Raw genomic sequence first — 25919 nt, 5'->3', positions numbered from 1 at the left:
CCCTTCTGTTTTTTGGATTGGAGGTAGGCGAGCGTAAATGGACATCTGTCGCTCTGTAGAGGTGAATTGAGGGTCCCATTTGGTCGGGCTGATCATGTGAAAAGGGCCTAAGACTGCTTTCAACTGATGTGCTGCGGTTTGCCCACGCTGCGGGTGCAGCGTAGTGCACCTGTGTCTATCCTGCGGGTTAGCTGAACTTTGCCATAGACTCCTTCTGTGGCAAAGCCGGCGCTGTAGAGGAAACATCAGCTTATGGGGCTCTGGTCCGCAGCCGTTTTCTTCCTCTACCACCAGCTTCATTCACAACACTGATGCTGTGGTATGGCAACCTGCGATCTGGGCTTGCCAACCCGCTATTCCAGAGCAGGAGGTCGCGGGCCACATCAGAGGGCTCCGCGGGCCACTGGTTGGCCACCCCTGCTTTACAGCAACACACACATCATTCGGATCCTTTGATCTTCTCCATAAAGGAGTAAATAATAAGTTCCAGCTCACAAATGGATTTTCCAATATGTTCGGAAATAAAATAAGCAATTTTGGATGTCTGATGATCCAGTTATTGTGCTGATATTGTAGTTGAGCAAAAGCTGACTGGTCTCTGGAGCTTTCTGTTTGCATTTCAGAAGAGTTTGAGATGCATTCCTTCTGATTTCTTCTAAACTCCTTGTAACTTCCTTTTAACTTCTTTCTAACTTCCTTCTGAATTGCTTCTGATTTCCCTCTGATGTCCTGAACTGAGTTGAGTTGCTTTCAGCTGCATTTGAATTCCCATTGACTTCTAAATAACCTGATTACAAATACCAATTAAAAAACCTGACAGGTGTTCTATTCCCTCTCCTGTATCCGAAACTGAAAAAAGTGTTGGCTTTAGTTATACTTTAATGCATTAAATGTTTATTTGTATTTTTTTTTTCCTGCAGGTGAACCAAAACCAGCAACTGGAAAACTAGTAGGTGGCAGCGCGGTGAGTAGGCAAGAATCCTTAACAACTTTTTTTGGCTGGTTATTGATAGGAGGAGGTGGGGTCATAATCTTGATGGGTTGACGAACTCTGAGTTATTTCCTTATATAAGTCTCTGAGCACCTCTGAGAATTGATGTTAGGGATGAGCTTCGTATTCGAGTCGAACTCATGTTCGACTCGAACATCGTATGTTCGATCGTTCGTCGAATTACGAACGTTTTGGGCCGTTCGCGCCAAAATCGAGTTACGTTTCACAGCTCATAATTCACTGCGGCATCACAGTGCATTGCTGGCTGATGATTGGCCAAGCATGCACTATGACCCGCATGCTTGGCCAATCACAGCTTGCAAAAAACGGAGAGCCATAATTGGCCAAAGCCAGGGTGGCTTTGGCCAATTATGGCTCAGGGGGTTTAGTACACGCCCCACACTATAAAAGGCCGCCTGCAGGTCGGCCTTGTGTAGTGTGTTGCGGTGGTTAAAAGAGAGAAGACAGAGAGACAGAGAGAGTGTCATTTTTAGTAGGTAGATAGAGCAGGCAGGCAGGCTAGTCAGTTAAAGTTACAGTGTGTAGAGGATATATATGCATCCCAGGTGTTGTATATATATTTATACACTGTATAGTTTAGCTAGATCAGCTCTTCCTAATTTACTGGCAGGCAGGTGATTGTGCTAGGTGCAGTATTCTCACGTGGTGTATTGCCTGTGTCCTCTACAGTGTGCACCATAAAGCTACGTGGTGTGTGTACTGCCTTTGTCCTCTGTAGTTTGCACCTAAAGCTACTTGGTTTGTACTGCCCGTGTCCTCTGCAGTTTGCACCTAAAGCTAAGTAGTGTGTGTACTGCCTTTGTCCTCTGCAGTTTGCACCTAAAGCTACTTGGTGTGTACTGCCCATGTCCTCTGCAGATTGCACCTAAAGCTACGTAGTGTGTACTGCCCGTGTACTGCCCATGTCCTCTGCTGTGTGAACCTAAAGCTACGTGGTGTGTGTACTGTCTGTGTCTGTGCTATTTTTCTCAATGATTTTCATCCATATTGCAGGGACCAGACATTACATTAAAGCCACAAGCAGTTTTAAATTACTTTTTTCTTATAGTAATCTCATTTTGTGCAGGGACAGTTCTAAACACGTGCTACTTCACAGGCATAATATAGACACCCAGCAGGTACGATATTTAAAGGAATTTTTCATTTTTTTTTATTTAAGCATCTATAAAATCACTGCTCCAGAAAAAACGATAATTTTTAAAACTTTTTTTCCATTAATACATGTTCCCTGGGGCAAGACCCGGGTTCTCAAAGTTGTTTTACGACAATAACTTGCATATTAGCCTTTAAAATGAGCACTTTTGAATTTGAACGTTCGAGTCCCATAGACGTCAATGGGGTTCTAAATGTTCGCGCGAACGGTCGGTCCGTTCGAAGGTTCTGGTGCGAAAGAGTATGCACCTTTAAAATAAAAGCACAGCCTTTATTCCCTTGTAAGCACTTGAAACTGTGTTATATGTAATTCACCCACTGGATGAAGCATGCATCCAATGTCACAGTCAATAAAGGGACCTCAATAGGTCATGTTGGGTTGCACACTCATTAAACAACTAATCGATACAAAGGATAAAAGAAATGGGCTCAAATAAAAAGGTTGGCATGAATTTATTTATCTGTACACGAAGCTGGATAGTGGTGCATGAATAATAACCACAGATCCTACCCGCAGAGATGGCTTCAGCCTTGTAGCCTGGGATAACGGCTCCTGCCCTAATGATGGAGATGATATGTAAAGGGGCTTTAACCACTGAACTCTCGCTGGCTGCAATGCTACTGGATGGTACACCAGATGCCAATGGTCTGGTTCTTGTTTACATTGGCACCTGATCCATTTTGTTGTGTGAAGAGATGTGTAAAGTGATGTGTGTTCTCTCGCACCTCTTTTTTTAGCAATTTAGCACCAACAATTTGCTCATCAATTTACATACTGTACATTCACATCAGTCCCTGCCCTCAAGGAGCTTACTATCTGAGGGCCAGATCCTCAAACGAGATACGACGGCGTATCTACTGATACGCCGTCGTATCTCTGTTTCTAACTATGCGACTGATTCTTAGAATCAGTTACGCATAGCTAGCCCTAAGATCCGACATGTGTAATTGAATTACACTGTCGGATCTTAAGGATGCAATTATAGGCCGGCCGCTAGGTGGCGAGGCCATTGCGGCCGGCGTAGAATATGCAAATGAAGACTTACGGCGATCCCCGAACGTCCCGAACGGGCCGTCGATCTAAATCTACGTCGTTTCCGTCGAGTTACGTCACGTAAAACTAGGGCTGAGTCCTATTTGACTAAGCCATGGTAAGTATGGCCGTCGTTCCCGCGTCGAAATTTAAACCTCAACGTCGTTTGCGTAAGACGTCCGTGAATGGCGCTGGACGCCATTTACGTTAATGACTAAGCAAATGACGTCGGGTAATTTACCCAACGGAGCATGCGCAGTACGTCCGGCGCGGGAGCGCGCCTAATTTAAATGGGACTCGCCCCATTAGATTGGGCACGCCTTGCGCCGGACGGATTTAAGTTACACCGCTGCAAATTTCCAGGTAAGTGCTTTGTGGATCGGGCACTAACTTGGGAAATTTGCGGCGGTGTAACTTAAATGGGAAAAGTTAAGTTGCGCCGTCTGGCTGTGGATCTGGCCCAAAGGTTCCTATTTTACACACACTAGGGCCTATTTGGACAAGAGTCAATTATTCTACTAGTATGTCTTTGGAGGGTGGGTCAAGACCAAGTACCCAGAGCAAACCAATGGAAGCAGAACATTCAGACTCCATGCAGATAGGATCACTCATGTGCCATAGCTCTCTGTATCACTCCCCCCATATACTATTATTAATTCAGGCACCTGCAGGCATTGCCCTCTTGTCATTTGTCCCTAGTTGCATTTCACTGCTGTATTGTAATGATTTCATTCTTCATGTTTAGCCTTTAATTATACAGTACCGCAGAACACAATTGTGCCTTTTATGCCGAATTAAAGAAAAAAAAAGAAAAAGAAAAGAATTCACACTGTATGGGGTTGATATACTAAAGACAGATACGTTGTTCACTTTGCAAAGGAATGTTACCTTATCTTAGTGAATGAGATAAAGCTCTGCTGACAGCCATCATCCAGTTATGTGCAATAAAAACATTTTTTTTATCTTCCTTGCACATACACTAAAAAATAAATAAAAAAAATCCTTGCAAAGTGAACAGCCTATTTGCCTTCAGTAAGTCAACCCCAATATGTAGAATTCAATAATTGTATTGTTGATCCAATGGATGCGTTCAAATTGCAGTCATTGTAATCAAACCTCAGTGGCGACTTTAGAAACAATCTACTTGGTGTAAGAGTTGGCCTATGACCGCTGTTGTGGACAAACTCATGTTTTCTGATGTGTATTATTTTCAGCAAGTGGACTTCAGTTGGAATCCTCTGGCTGATCCCAGCTTTACTTACAATGACAAGAACTTAGTTGACCAAGTCCGGTCAGGAAGTGACCCATATGTACGGGAATTCTTTAAGTTGCTTGCTTTGTGTCACACAGTGATGGTGGATAAGACAGAAGGTATGTGCTTCTTGTTTATGGGTCAGCTGATTTAAACTAAAACGTATTTTAAAGCTCAATAAAGATTTATCTATAGATATAAGTGTAGGCCAGGCCACATAACATGGGCATTGTCTTTTTGTTTAACACCAACAGGCCTCCTGCTCTTCTTACATTAGTGTGAGTCCCTGCTTCTAAAGGGAGTTGAATAGTGCACATTCACAAGCACAGGTACTTTATCTTGCCCAAATCTCTCATCCCACATACTTCTCAGCAAAACCATATAACAGTTCTAAGGATAGGCCAACAGCAGTAAAAAACACACAAGTCCAAATAGTTTTAAAGCTTTACTTGCACACTTCAAGGTAGACATCTTCGGGCACCTGTGGTTGGCACTTCCACAACCAATATTCGAATGCCCATGGGACTTTAAATGAGGCATAATACAAAAGTCATAAAATATCAATTTCAACAGGAATTGGATACATAAATGTATAAAGTACACATAAAAAATGTTTGGAAAATCAAGCCAATGGGTTACACATAACAATATATATTGTACATCAAGCTGGTATATTTTCAAGTACAGGCTTTACATAACCAAGAAGATTGCAATATGAGAGGAATGCATCTTCTTGTAACTCAAAGTGTTTCATGAATACTTTCACTTCTTCAGGAGAAGATGCCTTCAACAACAGAACCCTATACTAAAAAAACAAATACATAAATTACATTGAAGCACTCCCTAGAAAGGGGGGGGGGGGTGCCACCACTCTGTTCTAATAAGGGACTTACAAACCAGCTTGTAACTTGGTAAAACATAGCACCTCCAAATGGTGACTGCTGCTTAGTGTCTGACACGGGAGTAGTGGAAGGGGTCCAAGACACCCAATGGGAAAACCAATAAGGTGCCACAAGAGATCTTGGCTATGGTAAAAAAATATGGAAAATAATAAGCTGTGCTGAAATACGTAAATAAATTGAAATAAAATGAAATAAATATGCATCAGGCCCTGAAAGACTTGAATTCTCTATGTGATCGGATGATAGGTCCAAAATAGATCTCAAACCAAATATGTATCAGAATATCAAAAATTCAAAAATCCCTTTAAAAGTTCAAGTGACTCCAGTAATTTGCTGAGAGAATAGTCCACAAAATATAAAGTTCAAAAATGAATGAAGATTCAAACAATGATTCCACAACCAAATATTCCACAGTGACTTGAGACCGCAACACCCAAGAAGTTGTGAAAAGGGTATAGGAAAGGTCCGCCACCAATAAAATTACTGCTGCTTACCAGCTTGCTAGGATCTCTTGTTACAGAGTTCACAAACGCCTGTGGCTTATTCCCCAGCCCTGGGTCTCTATGATTGGATAGCAAGATGTCCCCAGAAATTTTAATCAGAATATCCTCAATGTATGGTATTCGATCATTTCTCATAAACGGACAGAAAGGCTTCCATAGTGTGATACTCTTAAATCAATTTGTTAATTAAAAGCAGTATTGCACTTACAGTTATGCTGTAGTATATTAGCGTCTCAAATAGTTGTCGAGCCGGCCGGCTCGTCATGTGAGAGGAGCACTGAAAGATGAAAATTAGACTGGGCAGGAAGGGGTCAATGTGCCCTGTATTGAAGTGGTTAAGGGGAACTCCATGGCAAAATGTAAAAAAAAAACAGCGCGGGGTACCCCCAAAATCCACACTAGGCCCTTTGGGTCTGGCATAGATTTTAACGGGAACTCCACTCCAAAATTAAAAAAATCCATACCAGACCCTTATCCGAGCATGCATGCCTGGCAGGCTAGGAAAGGGAGGGGACGAGCGAGCGCCCCCCCCCCTCCTGAACCATACCAGGCCACTTGCCCTTAACATGGGAGGGTGCTTTGGGGTGCCACATGCCTGACGAAGGGGTCCTGCGTGGCTCTGAAATGTTTCACTCTCCTTGTGCTGTGATCATGCAATAAATCATCAGTTTGGATGCTATTTACGTTGTTCCATGGTGTGCTGGCAAATATTCTCATTGTCCCCAAAGCACCTTGTCCCCATGTTGATGGGGACAAGGGCCTCTTCCCTGACTGGTGGTTGTCGGGGTCTGCGGGCGGGGGGCTTATCTGAATCTGGAAACCTCCTTTAGCAAGGGGGCCCCCAGATCCCGCCCCCCATGTGAATGGGTATCGGTACATTGTACCCCTACCCATTCACCAAAAAAAGTGTCTAATTAAAAACCACAACAGACAGTTTTTGACAACTCCTTTATTAAAAAAACAAAAAGAAAAGTGTCCCGCGATGTCCATCCATCTTCAAGCGCGCCACCCAACGGACCCGAAAAATTGAAAAAAAGATCCGCCTTAATGGGAGGCTTCCCGGCGACTGCTGTCTTTTGGCTTTGACAGCTGTTATATAGGCAAGGGCGGGCCGCCTGGTGATGTATTCGGATGACCCCGCCCTCTTCTGACATCATTTCCCCCTTAAAATCCATACAATGGACTAGGGCAGGGGGCATCACACCATTTTTTCCATTTCAAGTATAACCAACAAAAAAACTTCCAATGGTGAATACCCTGGCACAGCACTTATAACAGGGGATGTTAAAAACCACAGTACATATCCCATTTAAATGCAGTAGATGTGTATGGGTTATTTTGGAGAATAGGGATATTATTTAATATCACTAAATAGGGCTTTAAATAATTAGACTGCAAACAGAATTTTGATGGCAGAGTCCGGAATCCCTGGCCTGCAGAAACAGGAACCTGGGATAAGGTGTTGAAATGCTGAATTAACAGACCAAAGGAGTGTGACCCATTTTACACATATTAGAAAACACATAGGGCCAGATTCTCATAGATTCTGGCGTAGCGTAGCGTAAGCTATTTACACTACGCCGCCGCAACTTAGTGGAGCAAGTGCCGTATTCTCAAAGCACTTGCTCCGTAATTTGCGGCAGGGTGGTGTAAATGGCCCGGCGTATCCCCGCATAATTCAAAGGGGGCGGCTTGTATTTAAATTAAGCGCGCCCCCGTGCCGATCGAACTGCGCATGCGCCTGCCGTAAAAATAGCCCAGTGCGCATGCTCCAGCTCACAACGGAAAACGTCAATGAAGCCATTGTGAGCGTCATTTACGTCAAGCCATATTCGCGAACGACTTAGTAAAACGACGTAAACTACGGAAAAAGACGACGCTGTCCCGACGCCATACATAACATGGCATACGACGGACCTTCGTAAACTTACCCCTCATATAGCAGGGGTAAGTTTCCGCTTACGGAAACGACGACGAGGCTGCGCAAAAACGTTCGGGAATCGGTGTATCAGGCTCATTTGCATAGACAAATGAGAAATCGTCGTAAACGCCATCTAGCGGCCAGCGTGGAATTACATCTAAGTTCCGACGGTGTAAGTGACTTACGCCAGTCGGATCTACGCCGTATCTATGCGTAAATGATTCTAAGAATCACTCGCATAGATACCCGGGCTCAGAAACAGAGATACGACAGTGTATCTGGAGATACACCGTGGTATCGCTTTTGAGAATCTGGCCCATATTCTAGGTAAGTACACTGTGATCTCTATATTGACATCACAGCTAAAATATCAAGTTTGACAAGAAAGAACAGCTCTCTCATATTGCATAACATATTTTTAGTATTCTGGTCCCTAATATTTCAATTTCATGTATCGTGTAATATGGGATTAATTATATTTTCCATGTATTTTTAGATGGAGAGTTGTGCTATGAAGCGGCATCACCGGATGAAGGAGCGCTGGTGACAGCAGCCAGGAACTTTGGATTTGTGTTTCTATCGAGAACTCAGAGTACCATCACCATTAGCGAGCTGGGGAAAGAGGTCACATATGAACGTCTGGCCATCCTGGACTTTAACAGTGATAGAAAACGCATGTCTGTGATAGGTAAGAGTGTAACCCCACCACTGACCATATTTGCATAATAAAACTACCTATAAGAAGGTGTCAGTCACCCGATTCAGCTGGATTATGTGATCGTGTGTAATTTGCTCAACCATTGCTTAACTGATTTTGATGGGAACAATTATTTAGGCACATTAGAAGACCTGTACTTGTGATAGGCTTCTTCCCCCCCATTCCGTCCATTGACACATCATGCTGATGGAGCATTGGAATAGAAAAGGTGCTCGAGAACTCCGTTTATGCACACAGGGCAATTTACAGTCAACCTGTGCTTTGGTCATGAACTGCTGCCACTCCCCAGCTGCACATGCTTCCCTTCCCTTTTGCTTCACTGCTCTCTGTTTGTCTAAAGGGAGCAAAGAGAGCTACTTGTACTTCTGGGTATGGAAGAGCATGTGACTCACTACCCTTCCCTTCACATGACAGCGCTGCTGCTTCGTGATTGGCCTCTCAGGCCAATGTCACAAGGGGGGTGGGGAGAGAGTTCCCAGCTCTGTGTAGTCTCTAAGTTCTCATTTTTCTATTGTTGGTATCTCAGGTATCCCTATTCTGCTTGTTCCTGTACTCAGAAAAGGCTGTGTACTATAAAGCCTTGTACAGGCACGGTATAGCATATAAATCATGTTTTAAGATCTTTGCATATAATACTGAGGTATGAACGGTGAATCTTCCTGGCAGAAAGTTCCTGCACAAAAAACAGGAGTACAATCCGTATAGTATTCACAATACCACGAGACGAGGCACATGTGTGGTGTACAGGGATGGGTCCTGGATGGGAAATACACTATATTGTCAAAAGTATTGGGGCGCCTGCCTTTACAGGCACATGAAATTTAATGGCATCCCAGACTTATTCCGTAAGGTTCAATATTGAGTTGGCCCACCCTTTGCAGCTATCACAGCTTCAACTCCTCTGGGAAGGCCGTCCACAAGGTGTCTATGGGAATGATTGACCATTCTTCCAGAAGCACATTTGTGAGGTCTGGCACTGATGTTGGATTCAGTCTCCGCAAGGATGAGCGAGTTTGGGGTGGAGGAACTAGAACACCTTTGGGAAGAATTAGAGAGGAGACTGTGAGCCTGACCTCACAAATGCGCTTATGGAAGAATGGTCAAACATTCCCATAGACGCACTCCTAAACCTTGTAGACAGCCTTCCCAGAAGAGTTTAAGCTGTTATGGCTGCAAAGGCTGGGCCAACTCAATATTGAACCCTACAGAAGCAGATGGGAACCTCAAAACCAAGTGTGGGACTGGTATATTAGGAATAAAAACCAGCCCTTAAAATAATTTCATACCAGCCCCATAGCATTATTATATCAGCCCAACATCATTATTTTCTTGTTCATAAAAGGGAAAACCATGCATTTTAAAGCACAATTGAAGAGTGTATTATGTATAGATAAGACAGATATGAAAGCACATAGGCCTAGGGAGATTATGTGCCCGTCCATGCAGCCTCACTGTGCCCATCAATGCAGCCTCACTGTGCCCATCAATGCAGCCTCACCGTGCCCATCATTGCAGCCTCACCGTGCCCATCATTGCAGCCTCATCGTGCCCATCAATGCAGCCTCACCGTGCCCATAATTGCAGCCTCACCATGCCCATCATTGCAGCCTCACCATGCCCATCATTGCAGCCTCACCGTGCCCATCATTGCAGCCTCACTACACTGACTGTGCCTGTCCATGCAACCTCACCAGTCAGTGCCTGGATTACACACAGTGACAAAAGTCCCGCCCTCCTCCTAGACCAGCTTGTGCGATAGACAGAACACTGCAATCATAGGTGTGCACAGCCTATTGCATTAGGGTGTGCACCCAAAAGCAATAGGGCAATGGACAGTCTAGGTAGAGCAGTGGATGATGTGGAAAGGGCAGAAACTGGTGTCAGTTTATTTTTAATTTTTTTTTATTATTACTTTTTTACAATTTTATAATTTTTTTTACAATATTATTTTATTTTTTATTTTAATTTTTTTCTGGAGCCCAATGGGGGCCTAGGTGAAATATCAGGGGTCTAAACAGACCCCTGATGTCTTGCTTTTGAGACAGAGAAAGGGACTGAAGACAGAGATTCCCCAGTTCAGCTTTCTCTGCAGCCAAGTAGCAGGGGGAATCTGCCCAGCACAGGGTCATTAGGGTGTGCCCAGGCACACCTGGCACACCCTGTGCGCACGCCTATGACTGCAACTATCACACAAGCTGGTCTAGGGGGAGGGCGGTACTTTTGTCATAGTGTGGCCGATCATTTCACACGGTCTTCCGCTGTGTGTGACATGTACACAAGAGGTGGGAGGGAGGGGAGTGCTGCAGCCACAGCTCACATCAAAGCGGCCCCAGGGCAGGCAGCCTATCGGGAAATGTCCCGGTATCCCGGTAGGCCAGTCCGGCCCTGTATATTAGCGGAAATTTGATGTTACTATGATTGTACACTGTGCTTTATTTTTGCAGAAGAAAGCTGTTTTTGTTTGTTTTGTGAGTCTAATAAATACTGTTATTTTTACAAGCAGCTAGTTGGTGATCTTGGGCTCTCCATATTACAATGTGTATACCCGCAAAAACAAATTACAAAATCTACTATTCAAGGAGGAGGTGTAACTGATGTGCACACTCACATGTAGGCATGTAAAATACTGACCAGTAATGCAGATTTTTGTATTTTTTTTTTTTAATGCGGTGTTAGTTTACTGATATTTGCATGCCTGTGTGTACAGGCCCATTGAAAGCAATGTGCTCTGTTCATATCAGTAAAAAAAATAAATATGTTTGAATGCTGAAAAATGTTGTGGTTTTGGCACCCATTTACAATGGGTAAATGGGTGCTTTTTGCATTTTGCAGATTTGTACTACAGTCCATTTACCATGGTTTCCTATGGAACACGTTCTGTAGTGCAAATCTGCAAAATGCAAAAAGCACTAATAGGTAGATTCAGGTAGAGTTAGGCCGACTTATCACTAGATAAGTCGACCTAACTCAGAATCTACGCCGACTTATGTTTAAGTGTATGCTCAAACAGAGATACGCTTAAACATATCTAAGATACGACGGCTTGCGCCGTCCTATCTTAGATTGCAATTTTTCGGATGGCCGCTAGATGGCGCTTCCATTGCGGTCGGCGTAGAATATGTAAATGAGTTTGTACGTCGATTCACGAACGTACGCCCGGCCGCTGCAGTCGATTTACGCCGTTTCCGTAAGGCCTTAGGCGGCCTAAAGTTATTCCACCTATTAGGTGGAATAACAATGTTAAAGTATGGCCGCCGTTCCCGCCACGAGGTTCGAATTTTTTACGTCGTTTGTGTAAGTCGTCCGTGAATCGGGAGTTACGTCGTTTACGTCCATGTCGAAATCAATAGGCCCGTATGGCGTACTTAGCCGCAATGCGCAATGGGAAATGTAGGCGCCCAGCACATGCGCAGTAGCCAAAAAACGTGAGGTCAAGCCTCATTACCATTAAACACGCCCCCCTCTAACCCATTTGAATTAGGCGCCCTTACGCCCGCCGCATTTACACTACGCCGCCCTAAGTAAGGAGGCAAGTACTTTGTGAATCATGTACTTGCCTCTCTTACTTAAGGCGGCCGAGTGTAAACACGCTAGGCTACGCCGCCGCAAATTAGCGCGCCCCTACCTGAATCTACCCATAAAACTGCATAGGTGTGAATCCAGCCTAACAGGCCAGGTTTGCAAGATAACTGAAATACATCACAGGTGATATAATTTGCTGCTCAGTGATTGCAGTATTCTAGTCTGCATCTCCTCAAGGTAATACTTTAATACTTAAAATCTGGCCTGTCAGGCCTTGTACACACGATCGGAATTTCCGACTGACTTTTTCCATCAGAAATTCCGACCGTATGTATGCCCCATCGGAGAAATTCCATCGAACATTCCTATGAATTCCATTGGAGATTACATAGAGAACGTGTTCTCTTTTCCTCTGTCGGAATTCCGATGTGAGTTTGGTCTGGCTAAAGCCTGATCGTGTGTACAGGGCATTAGTGGGTCCTGAAGACAAGAGTTGAGAGCCACTGCCTTTGTGTAAGTTTACTGTTTAATGGAAGGGGTGTTGCAGATTTAAAAACAAGCACTTTGTCTCTGTTTTTTGCAGTACGGTTTCCAGATGGGAAGATAAGACTTTACTGTAAAGGTGCTGACACCATCATATATGCTCGGCTGCATTCGAACAACTCAATTGAGGGGCCGACTCAGGAGGCGTTAGATGTGAGTGTATAACATTACAGTGACATTTGTGGGGCATTTTTATTCGGCACAATTCTCTTTTGCCTTTGGGTCCCTTAAGCAAATATAAATAAAAAAATGCACCTATATTGAAAACAAACAAAGATTTAAATGTATTACTTTTTGCATTTGAGCCTGCAAAGCATTGCAATCGTGATCAGTGGATCAGGGGCTCTAGGGTGCGATACTCTTGCTCCTGCAGAATCTTCCTCCAGCTCAAGTATCGAGGTATGAACCTTTAGTTTTAGTGCTGGAAGAGCAGGAAGTATGAATAGATTAGTGTTGTGACATCACTGCACTTGTAGTACCCTAAGTACTACTCTGGTAGCAGGTGGAGCCATGCACAGCCATGCCGAAATTCAAATGTGACAGCCAGTGGTGAAAAGGTCCCCTAGATTCTGTAAGGGGGGAAGAAGAGGTTTAGGTGGTTTGGGGGCTGTGTTACACTCTAAACATGAGTGTAATTTGAAGCAAGGTCTGATGGGTATGCTTAGTCATTTCCCTGCCCCAAGCCTGTGATTGGACAGTGAAGCACCATAAGAAAAATAATGAGTGTCAGTTGTAAAGTAACAAGGATATTGCACACAGTGGCGGCTGGTGCTCAAAATTTTTGGGAGGGCGCAAATGAAAAAAAAAATTCCAGCCTCACTGTGCCCATCAAATGCAGCCACTGTGCCATCAATTGTCACCACCACTGTGCCATGCCATCAAACGCAGCCACTGTGCCATCAATTGTCACCACTGTTCCATGCCATCAAACGCAGCCACTGTGCCATCAATTCGCACCACTGTGCCATGCCATCAAATGCAGTCACTATGCCATGCCATCAAACAAAGCCACTGTGCCATAAATTGTCACCACTGTTCCATGCCATCAAATTCAGTCACTATGCCATGCCATCAAACGCAGCCACTGTGCCATCAATTCGCACCACTGTTCCATGCCATCAAATGCAGTCACTATGCCATCAAACGCAGCCACTGTGCCATCAATTCGCAACACTGTGCCATGCCATTAAACGCAGCCACTGTGCCATGACATCAAACGCAGCCACTGTGCCATCAATTGTCACCACTGTGCCATGCCATCAAACGCAGCCACTGTGCCATGCCATCAAACACAGCCACTGTGCCATCGATTGTCGCCACTGTGCCAATTGTCACCACTGTGCCCTTTAATTGTCGCCACTGTGCCCATTGATGTCACTGTGTCCTTTAATTGTCGCCACTGTGCCCATTCATGCCGCTGTGCCAATTGTCCCCATTGTCCCCACTGTGCCTATTGTCCCCACTGTGCCTATTGTCGCCACTGTGCCCATTGATGTCACTGTGCCCTTTAATTGTCGCCACTGTGCCCATTCATGCCGCTGTGCCAATTGTCCCCATTGTCCCCACTGTGCCTATTGTCGCCACTGTGCCCATTAATGTCACTGTGCCCTTCGTTGCCGATGTGCCCTGTAAAATGCCCCTCCCCCGCCCGGGATTTCTTCACCCGCCCTCGATGACGCTTCAGCCAATCAGGTTACCGGTAGCCAGAACCGGCCAACCTGATTGACTGAGACGCCTGTCAGTCTTATCCAAGGAACGCACCCCCCGTGCGTTTCGAGGATAAGCTTCCGGGGACCCGAGCTGGCTCTGATAGGAACTTCCGTACAGCCAACCAGCTGCCGATATTCAGATGGTCGGCGCCTCATGTCCGGCCATCTGAATAGAACAGCGGCAGCGGCGACAATGACATAGATTCGTGCAATGCATAAATCTATGTTATTAGACTCACCGGCGGTGAGAGCCAGAGGGGGCGGCGCTCCAGCGCCCTCTATGGACGAACCGCCACTGATTGCACAACAAATGCAGTTTGTACTCCATAGTCGGGAATATAGAATGTGGATCCAGTGAGCTATCCTAATACCACTAAGGATAAAAAAAGGATTTTAAATAGTGTATTTGTAGCCCTTGGGTATTTTAAGGCCCCTATGTCAAGAAGGTTGACCACCACTGTCCTATGTAGATTTTAGACTGTTGCAAAAATGTAATGTGGATGAGTGTGGAAAGGGGGAAACTAGGGATGGCAAAATATAAGCACATTAACCTTCAGCTTCAAGAATTCACTGTGTTCCTCATCAGGTGTTTGCCAATGAGACTCTTAGGACCCTGTGCCTGTGCTACAAGGACATCAGCCAGGAAGAGTTTGACATATGGAGCAAAAGGTATAAGGCAGCCAGTGTGGCAATCAACGATCGTGAAGAAGCTTTGGATAAAGTATATGAAGAGATTGAAACTGATCTTGTGGTATGTGACACAATCCTTTGTACACAATTATTAATAATAAATATATAATCTGTTGCCTGCACAAACCACCAACCATTCATATTCAACATTTACTGCACATCAGTGTTAATTTCTTCAACTAAAACGACTAAAACATTTTAGTCGACTAAATTAATACTATTTTAGTCAAATGGCATTTTAGTCAAAAGACTTATGCCTTATACACGATCGGAATTTCTGATGAAAAAGGTCAGACAGAATTTTTTCATCGGATATTCCAACCATGTGTGAGCCCCATCGGACTTTTTTCCGTCAGAGTTTAGAAATAGGACATGTTTTATTTTTTTCTGATGGAAAAAAATCCTTTTGGAAATTCTGGTCGTCTGTGTGGAACTCCGATGGAGAAAAACCCACGCATGCTCAGAATCAAGTCGACGCATGCTCGGAAGCATTGACCCAGTAGCATGTGACCTTGGTGGACAATTTTGGGTCCAAACATGGTTAGTTGACAACTTTGTCAAGTATGGTCGGATGCTACAGGAAAGAGAAACACGTTGACCATCAAAGCAAGACCTCAGACTATTTCTTTAATTTAGTATTGGTTTAAATGGGGAACATGCTGGGTTTTTCATTTTAAATGTACTTTTTATTTGACCTTTTAGTTACTGGGAGCCACAGCAATCGAAGACAAGTTACAGGACGGAGTGCCAGAGACTATCTACACTTTGGCAAAAGCAGACATAAAGATCTGGGTTCTAACCGGAGACAAGAAAGGTAAACTGTTACATTTTTCTTTTACAAATATTTTATTGATAGAAAAGTGAGCACAACAGATTAGTGCAATAGCGTGATGGATACATCAAACATATGATGAAGGGGAAAATCCCGATGACGGGTACTATATACATGGTACAATATACATTAATACAATAATGCAATAGAATAAAAAAATGTCCCAGCCTACACTATTTAGAGGGCAAAGAACTCTGCAGAAATTAACTATAGGATGATCATGCAGAACAGAGAAAGATAAATGTATGTGATCTCCTAGTTCTAGGCATCCAGCATCACTGTAACCATCATCACTAAGTTGACTCCATGAAATCAGGAGTCACAGAAAAAAGTACACAGGTCAAGGAAAAGAAAAGGTAGACTACCAGGCATAGGGGGAGGGGATCTACAAGAGAATGAAGAGACGAAAGAAGGAGGGAGGGAAGAAGGGAGAGAAGAGTCCATCAGGTGGAGGGGTGCATCCAGAGAAGTTGAGTATTGAACCTAGAGGGTTGGTTATTTGCTATCCATGGTTGCCATACCCTAAGAAATTTGTCATGGGTGTCAGAGGTGAAAGATGAGAGTTTCTAGTTGATCATTATGTCATTAATGCGTTTTTTAACTGCCTCAAAGCTAAGTACAGGGGTTTTCCATGCCCTCGCAATGGTTAACTTAGTGGTGTTAAAAAGGTGCTGAGCTAATTGGCACTCTGGGCAGAGAAGTTCAAAAGATGGGTTTACATGCGTGTCATGAAGGTGGGATAATGGAGCTATATTTGCTGCTGAGTAGTAGGCCTGAAGATTGGGGACCGAGAAACCCCCATTTATCCGACGAGCATACAGTGTACGCTTATTGACACGGGGTCGGGTAGGACCCCAGATAAATTTCAAAAGCTTGCGTTGGTGAATTCGTAATATGTGGGAGGCAATCGGGACAGGCAGCACTCGAAAAAAATATAACAATTTAGGGAGGTAAGTCATACGAACTGCAGAAATTCTACCAAACCAGGATAACGGAAGGTGGGACCAAGAGGATAATATGTCAGTAAGCTTCCGAAAGAGAGGAGGGAAATTAGCCTGGTATAGACCATCATATGTAGGGGTGAGGCGTATACCCAGATAAGGCAGCAAGGGGAGCCATTGAAATGGGAAATTCGCTTTCAAGGAGGTCAATTCTAAAGGGGAAAGATTCACGGACATCGCTTTTGATTTGGTAGGATTAACCTGTAGACCTGAAAGAGACGCAAAGGACTCCAAAAGGGAAAACAGGTTAGACAATGAGATTCTTGGTGATGTTAATGTCAATAGGATATCGTCTGCGAACAAAGAAATCCTATGGTCCTATGGTCAGAGTCCGCAACCGCGTTACCTTTTATATCTGGATGTGAACGGATTGCCTCTGCCAGTGGTTCCATAGCCAGAATTAATAGGAGAGGTGAAAGTGGACACCATAAGGTTCATTTGGGTCTATTTATCCAGCACAGGATTCAGGGCTACATTTGAGTCCCCTGCTAAAAGCAGGGTCCCTTTTTGGTGGAGCGTTAAAAGAGAGCAGACATGTGATAGAAAAGGTCCTGGGTTAGAATTAGGAGCATAGTAAGTCATTATGGTTACTTCCGCATCCTGAATAGTGCCCACAAGCAGAAGGTATCTGCCCTCTGGGTCAGCTATCTGCTTAACACAATTGAAATGGACGGATTTATGAAAGGCTATCAGGACTCCCCTTTGTTTGGTAGGGCCGGTAGCTAAAAACACCTGAGGATACTGGGCGTTAACGTATCTAGGGTTAGAGGTAGAGGAAAAATTTGTTTCCTGTAGGCATGCTACGTCTATATGTTGCCGTTTTAAATACTTAAATATTTTCACCCTTTTTTGCGGCGAGTTCATACCTTGAAACTGTAAAGACAACCAGTGTAATGTCATGGTGGAAAACCAATTACAGGCTTACCTGTGGCCCTGGATGCAGCCCCCACGGACTCAAAGGAGAATGAAGGGAAGGGAGGTTGAGGGGAAGGAAAGGGCGAGTAGCAGAAAAAAGAAAGAAAGGTGAGCACAGTAAAGCAGAGAAAATATTGGTAAATCACATTCAAACAGAATGTTAGTGCAACCAATCGTGGGTCCGAGGGCCCACCAAAAGGTTGGTGGTTGTCTAAGACCATAGTCCCAGACAAGTGCCGACACTATGGGGGCGCAGTGGTCCACCGGACCCCTTCGGCCTATTTAACCATAGGATAGAAATGGATAAGAAATAAACGCTTAATGAAACGCGAAAAAAAACTAGGTTCTAGGCTAAGCAAAAAAAATTATAATTGGCCATGACCCCTCTAAGTCCCACTGGGAGCTCAGGGAAGGCCCCCAGGGGGCATGCAACTAGTAATTGTGAAGTCAGGCACTAACAACAATTGCCTAAAGGATAACTGCTGTGGCAAGCCATAACAACCAACATGGATTAACAATAGTGAGCATGACTAGAATCATCCCTGTGGGTCCCAAGGGATAAGGGAGCGCACCGGCAGCCCGATATGGGCGCCGTACATGTCCCCAGACCCCAGTAGAGAGAAAAAAAAAAGGAGTATGTAAAAATTTTAAGTGGTCAAGAATGGCTCCAAGACAACAGCCAGCTCCCCAGCTGCAGACCACGCTCTTCCCCGGCCACCATCACTCTATTTGGGCGACCTAGGACAGCAGAACCGCAAATGCCCAAGCCGGCCATACTGAAAAAAAAAAAAAGGAGAAACCCAATGGAAAAGTTTGATACTAGCGGTACAGCTCCAGAGAGCCTCCCCGGGGCCGCCAAAAAGTAAGACCAACCCCCAGGGACCTGGTCAAAGTGGGCTATAAATGTAGAAAAACACATGAGAGATACCTCAGGCCCATATTAAAGTGGAAATCCCAAACTTAGGCCCCATACACACGGGAGGATTTATCCGCAGATACGGTCCAGCGGACCGTTTCCGCGGATAAATCCTCTCGAGGATTTTAGCAGATTTTAATGCGATGGAGTGTACTCACCATCGCATTGAAATCCGCGCCGAAATCCTCTGGCGATGACATGTCGCGCCGTCGCCGCGATTATGACGCGGCGACGTGCGCGACGCTGTCATATAAGAAATTCCATGCATGCGTCGAATCATTACGACGCATGCGGGGGATCCCTTCGGACGGATGGATCCGGTGAGTCTATACAGACCAGCGGATCCATCCGTTGGGATGGATTCCAGCAGATGGATTTGTTTGGCATGTCAGCAAATATTTGATCTGCTGGAATTCATCCCAGGGGAGAAATATCCGCGGAAACAGATCCGCTGGAGTGTACACACCATAGGATCTATCCGCTGAAACCCATTTGCTGGGATTTTTCAGCGGATGGATTCTATCGTGTGTACGGGGCCTTATGGAAGTTCAAATCCTCAGCCAGTAGGGACATCCTGGAAACGTTGAGCTTGAAGCGAACGAAGGGCCTGTGAGCTTCGTTGGGATGACTGCGACGACTTGCGGGAGGGCTGTGTTATCCGTGGGCGTGAAGACAATGAAGATGGGACATCTTGAGATGGAGGGTGATCCAGGTGAAGATCCTGAAAAAGGCGTTTCAAGTCAGGCAAGGAGGACGCCTGAACCTGACGACCTTGGTAAGAAAAAGAAAGCTTAAAGGGGAACCCCCACCTGTATTTGATACTGTGGGTTTGCAGGATTTGGAGGTAGGGTTTCAGGTTCCTCCGCTTTGCAATTGTGGCTGGGGAAAGATCCGCAAACAATAGGAGAGAGTGATTTTGAAAAGAGATCTCCGGGATTTCTCTGGCCGCCTGTAAGAGTCTCTCTTTAGTGCGGTAATAATGAAACTTTATGACGTCCCTGGGTCGGCCCTCCTTGAGTTTGGGTGCTAATGATCTATGAATACGATCGAATTCCAAATGTTCCAGCGGAATCTCAGGGGCCAACTCCTGGAAAAAGGCTGTGGCCGTGCCTTGCAAATAGGTTATGACCACAGGTAATCCACGGATCCTAAGATTATCCCTGCGGGCCCTATTTTCAGAGTCCTCCAATTTGTCACGCAAGCTGTCCAACTCAGCATTAAGCTTATCAACTTCTTCTTCGTGGCCCTCCAGCACTGTAGTGGTTAAGTCCATACGCTGCTCTAGCTGGTTTGTGCGGTAGCCTAGTTCTTTAAGGCCTCGTACACACGGACGGACTGTCCGCTGCCGGATTTCTGTCTGATGGTTGTACACACCATCAAACAGAAATCCGCGCGGACACGATACACAGTGACGTGGCCGTGCGATTACGCGACAGTTTCAGCGGACATGTTCGGTCCTGTGTACGGGGCCTAAGGCTCCGCATGAGGTCAGAGGAAAGCTTACGTGAGGCTATGGCTATTTCATCTCTCACAATGGAGCGGAATTTTCCAGCATAACGCCTGAGTCCTGCTGAGCAGGGCTTACCAGGTCTGAAGGGTACTGCTGCAAGCTATCTGATGGAGAAGCTGAACCAGCTTCCGAGAGCCTCGTGGTGTCATCAGGCTCCGGGGGTTCGGGCACCATCTTGCCTTTCACGCCACGGGAGATGCCTTGGTCTGTTTAGATGGTTTTACCTTGCCCTTCTGCGAGCGGTACATACCTGCAGGTGCCTGGCGGTGTGTCCGCTATCCCGGGGGTCCGGTAGTTCGTGACTGCGAGTGGCTAGCAAGCTATCAGCCGAAGGTGTAGCGGCCGGTGGCGCGGAGTGCGGGGATTAAGCAGCCATCTCCCGCGATTGCGCGCATGCGCCCCAACTGTTACATTTTTCAATTGTTTATATTAACCTAACTTCATTTTCGAGTTGATTACCTGTTTATGTAAAATACCTAGGCCCGGATTCACAAAGCACTTACGGCGACGTATCTCGAGATACGCCGCGTAAGTGTAACTATGCGCCGTCGTATTTATGCGCCGTGCCCACAATCTGAGATACGCCTAAAATAGGCTTCATCCGACCAACGTAACTTGCCTACGCCGGCGTATCGTAGGCGCATATTTACGCTGGGCGCATTTGCCGCTCCCATGGATTTTCTATGCGCATATGCAAATGAGGGAGATACGCCGATTCACGAACGTACTTGCGCCCGGCGCATTATATACGCGGTTTGCGTAAGTCGTACGTCCGGCGTAAAGTTAAGCCCCATATATGAGGCGCAACTCATGCTAAAGTATGGACCAGGGAACACAGCCGTCGTATTTTACGTGGTTTACGTAGTACGTGAATAAGGCTGGGCGTAGGTTACGTTCACGTCGTAGGCAGTGATCCGTCGTATCTTAGGGAGTAATTCCGACGTGATTCTGAGCATGCGCACAGGGATACGTCCACGGGACGGCGCATGTGCCGTTCGTTTTAAGTACTTGTATGGCACTCGGCCCATCCTTTGCATGTGGTCACGCCTCATTATCATGGCTCACGCCCACTTCCACCTACGCCAGAATACGCCGAGGAAACCCAGCGTAGATTTGAGAGCGAGTGGGAGCAAGTGCTTGGTGAATACTGTGCTTGCCTCTCTGCGCTGCGTCGGCGTAGCGTATATTCGATACGCTACGCCAGCATAAATATGCGCCAATGTATGTGAATCCGGGCCCTAATCTTCTTCAGATATGTATAATTCCATCCAATTTATTAATATATACTTAAAGCGGATGTGCCATGGGAAAAAAATATTAAAAGCCAGCAGCTACAAATACTGCAGCTGCTGACTTTTAATATTAGGACACTTACCTGTCCTGGAGTCCAGCGCCGATCGCAGCAGAGGACGAGCGATCGCTCGTCTCTCTGCTGCTCCCCCGCCATCCACGCTGAGGGAACCAGGAAGTGAAGCGCTGCGGCTTCACTGCCCGGTTCCCTACGGCGCATGCGCGAGTCGCGCCGCGCAGCGCCCGCCGATTGGCTCCCGCTGTGTGCTGGGAGCCGAGTGTTCCCAGCACACAACGGGGGGGCGACGGGATGTGACGGAATGCCCGTCTTTTGCCCGTGAATGCCGGGCCGGAAGTGGGTGCAAATACCTGTCTTTAGACAGGTATCTGCACCCCCCTCCCCCCTGAAAGGTGTCAAATGTGACACCGGAGGGGGGGAGGGTTCCGATCAGCGGGACTCCACTTTAGGGTGGAGAACCGCTTTAACTAATATTACCATTTTTTGTAACTATTTATTACTAATTGTAACTGTCTTATTTAATATTCAATAAACAAAACTGACAAGATAAAAAAAAAACAGAAAGGTAAACCGGGCTGCATGGTTCTCAAACAAAGCAAGACTAAAAATCCTATTTATTCTTAGGGAGATGTCGTCCATTTGTGGGATGCCAAACTCATGGGGATTGATTTACTAATCCTGGAAAGTGAAAAATCTGATAGAAACCAAGCAACTTCCAGGATTTATTGTCGAAGCTTTATTGAACAAGCTAAAGTTGGAAGCTGCAACAGATTTTGCACTCTCCAGTTTTAGTTAATTAACCCAATGGCCTCTATGAGTGGGGAAAATAATTATTTGATCCCCTGCAGATTTTGTAAGTTTGCCCACTTATAAAGAAACAAAGGGTCTATAATTGTTATCATAGGTGTATTTTAAATCATAGAGACACAGAATATCAGCCAAAAGATCAGTTAAATATATATGATACAATTGTTATAAATTAAGTTGCAGTTCAGTGAGTAAAATAAGTATTTATTTATAGCACAGAGGTAAGACGTTTCTTGTAGTTGGTGACCAGGTTTGCTCACATCTCAGGAGGGATTTTGGTCCACTCTTCTTTACAGATCTTCTTTAAATCCTTAGGCCTAGTACACACGAGAGGATTTATCCACGGAAACGGTCCGGAGGACCGTTTCCGCGGATAAATCCTCTGGCGGATTTTGATCTCATGGTTGTACTAACCATGAGATCAAAATCTGCGCGGATTTCCCTCCACGGTGATGTGTCGCGCCGTCGCCGCGATGATGACGTGGCGACGTGCGCGACGCTGTAATATATGGACTTCCACGCATGCGTCGAATCAATTCGTCGACGCATGCGAGGGATGGATTCGGACGGATTGATCCGGTGAGTCTGTACAGACCATCGGATCAATCCGCTGGACTGGATTCCAGCGGATCGATTTCTTAGCATGCTAAGAAATTTTGATCCGCTGGAAAACCATAGGCCCGAAAAATATCCGCTGAAAGTGATCCGCGGATAAATTCCAGCGGATAGATCCTCTCGTGTGTACGGGGCCTTAAGGTTTCTTGGCTGTTGCTTGGCAACTCAAAGTTTCAGCTCCCTCCATAAATTTTCTAAAGGGTTAAGGTCTGGAGACTGGCTAGGCCACTTCATGACCTTAATAACCTTCTTCTTGAGCCACTCCTTTGTTGCCTTGGTGATATGTTTTGGGTCATTGTCATTATGGAAGACCCATCTTTAGTGTTCTGGCTGAGAGAAGAAGGTTCTCAGCCAAAATTTTACAATACATGGCCCTGTCCATTGACCCCTCAAAAAGTCGGCCTGTAACTTTAGCAGAGAAACAGCCCCAAAGCATCATTTGTCCACCCCCGTGCTTGACTGTAGGGATGGTGTTCTTAGGCCTTGTACACACGGTCGGACCAAACCGATGTGACTGGCCCGTCGGACCGTCTTCATCGGTTCACCTCTGAAGTGGCCGTATGGCCTCATATGTGTACACACCGTCAGTCCAAAATCCGATCGGGTCAGAACGCGGTGACGTCAAACACACGACGTGCTGAATAAACCGAAGTTTAATGCTTCCAAGCATGCGTCGACTTGATTCTGAGCATGCGCGGGTTTTGAACCGATGCTTTTCTGTACTAACCAACGGTTTGGTCCGATGGGGCAGTGGTCCATCGGTTCGGTTTTGAAGCTTGTTTTAAAATTTTGGACCGAAGGAAAACAGACCGATGGTCTATACACACGGTCGGTTTGGTCCGATGAAACTGAACTTCGGTTCATTCTCATCGGTTCGGTCCGACCGTGTGTACGGGGCCTTAGGGTCATAGTCAGCATTTTTCTTCTTCCAAACACAGCGAGTTGAGTTAATGCCAAAGAGCTCAATTTTGGTCTCATCTGACCACAGTATTTTCTCCCAGTCCTTCTCTGAATCATTTAGATGTTCATTGGCAAACTTCAGATGGGCCTGTACATGTGCCTTCTTGAGGAGGGGGACCTTGTGGGCACTGCAGGATTTCAATACATGGCAGCATATTGTGTTACCAACGGTTTGTTTGGTGACTATGATCCCAACTGCCTTGAGATCATTCACAAGCTCCTCCTGTGTAGTTCTGGGATGATCCCTCACTTTTCTCAAGATCATTCTTACCCCTGAGGTGAAATCCTGCATGGAGCTCCAGACCGAGGGGCGATTGATGGTTATTTTGTATTCCTTCCATTTGCAAAAAATCCCTCCAACAGTTGTCTCCTTACTAAGCTTTTTGCTGAGGGTATTGTAGCCTATTCCAGCCTTGTGCAGGTCTACAATCTCTTGTTCGTAAAGTCCTTTGACAGCTCTTTGGTCTTGCCCACGATGGTGAGGTTTGAATAGAAGAAAGAGATTCTGTGGACGGGTGTCTTTTATACGTATAACGAGTTGTTGTTAGAAGCACCTTCCTAAATTAACAGGACTAATCTGCTTACCACATGAGCACATACTGTAAACAGTCTGTAGGGGGAGATGATGAGTATGTGGATGGCTTTGAATGTTGTTAATACTTTATACCATTTTACAAAACAGGCTTGGCCACATTTTGAGTATACCATCCACTTCTGTCACCGATCCTGAGGAAGTAGGTGTTTGAACTGGAGAGAGTCCAGAGATGGGTAACAAAGCTAATAAGGGGGCCGGAGGACATCAGTTATTAGGAATGACTACTGACTACAAATGTATTCTCCCTGGAGAAGAGACGCATAAGAGGGGATATGATCGCAATATATAAATCCTTTAATGGTGACCCTAGCATCGGGAGGGATCTTTTTAATCCTAGGTCTTTGGCCACCCAAAGAAGTTGGACATTAAGTGGTTCAATCCTAAACTGCATAAGGCGTTCTTTACTGTTATGCCTCGTAGGCCCCGTACACACGACCGAGGAACTCGACGTGCCAAACACATCGAGTTCCTCGTCGAGTTCAGTGTGGAAGCCGCCGAGGAACTCGGCGGGCCGACTTTTGCCATTGAACAACGAGGAAATAGAGAACATGTTCTCTATTTCCTCGCCGAGGTCCTCGTCGGCTTCCTCGGCCGAAAGTGTACACACGGCCGGGTTTCTCGGCAGAATTCAGCTCTGAACCGAGTTTCTGGCTGAATTCTGCTGAGAAACTCGGTCGTGTGTACGGGGCCGTACACACGACCATTTTTCTTGGCAGGAAAAAAACAACGTTTTTCCTGACGTGATTCCTCTCCAGCCTGACTTGCATACACACATTCATGCAAAAAAAGTCAGACCAAAGCGCGGTGACGTACAACACGTATGACGGGACTATAAAGGGAAGTTCCTTTGAAATGGTGCCACCCTTTGGGCTGCTTATGGGCTGCATACTTGATTCTGAGCATGCACGTTTTTTCTTCCCCCCCGGAAAAGCATACACACGACCGTTTTCTGCAACGAGAAAAAGACTGACGAGAAAAAAAGAGAGCTGGTTTCAATTTTTTAGCGGGCAGTTTTTTCATCGAGAAAGCTGCTAGGGAGCATACACACGACCGGTTTTCACGACCAATATAAAAAATGGCAGTTTTCTCGTTGTGAAAAACGGACGTGTGTACAAGGCATTAGAGTGGCAATGAAGTGAAACTCCCTTCCACAGGTGGTGATGTCAGCTGGGAGTGTAGATAAGTTCTAACTTTTAGATGTGTTTCTTAGAGAACAAAATGTACCGGGATATGGAAAATAGTAGACACACACACACAAACTCAGGTTCAACAGGATGGGCTGGTGTCTTTATTCAACCTTATCAACTATGTAACGATATGTTGGTAGAGTGAAATCCAATGGGGGGATTGGCAGAGAAGGGTGGCAGAGGTTGAGTGTTTGGTAAGCTGAATAACCCTAGAAGTAATATTTGCGATAGACTGAAGGGAGGTTAGCCTGTGTAGAAGTAGGCCAACATAGAGAGAGTTAAAATAGTCGAGGCAAAAAATAACAAGAACGTAGC

At 45.5% G+C, this 25919-nt stretch overlaps 1 protein-coding gene across 1 annotated transcript in view; it reads left to right on the top strand.

The window, feature by feature from the left end:
* LOC120927109 (phospholipid-transporting ATPase IC-like) overlaps window positions 1-25919 on the top strand; it is a 163881-nt gene that overhangs the window by 100537 nt on the left and 37425 nt on the right. The window contains exons 14-19 of the mRNA XM_040337549.1: window positions 921-964; window positions 4412-4568; window positions 8272-8463; window positions 12599-12711; window positions 14854-15018; window positions 15660-15771. Of these exons, the coding sequence (XP_040193483.1) occupies window positions 921-964; window positions 4412-4568; window positions 8272-8463; window positions 12599-12711; window positions 14854-15018; window positions 15660-15771 (783 nt within the window). The remainder of the gene's footprint in view (window positions 1-920; window positions 965-4411; window positions 4569-8271; window positions 8464-12598; window positions 12712-14853; window positions 15019-15659; window positions 15772-25919) is intronic.

Source organism: Rana temporaria, chromosome 1, assembly GCF_905171775.1.
Source record: "Rana temporaria chromosome 1, aRanTem1.1, whole genome shotgun sequence".
Taxonomy (NCBI): Eukaryota; Metazoa; Chordata; class Amphibia; order Anura; family Ranidae; genus Rana; species Rana temporaria.
The sequence above is the reverse complement of the archived record's forward strand: the minus strand, read 5'-3'. Positions and strand labels throughout refer to the sequence as shown.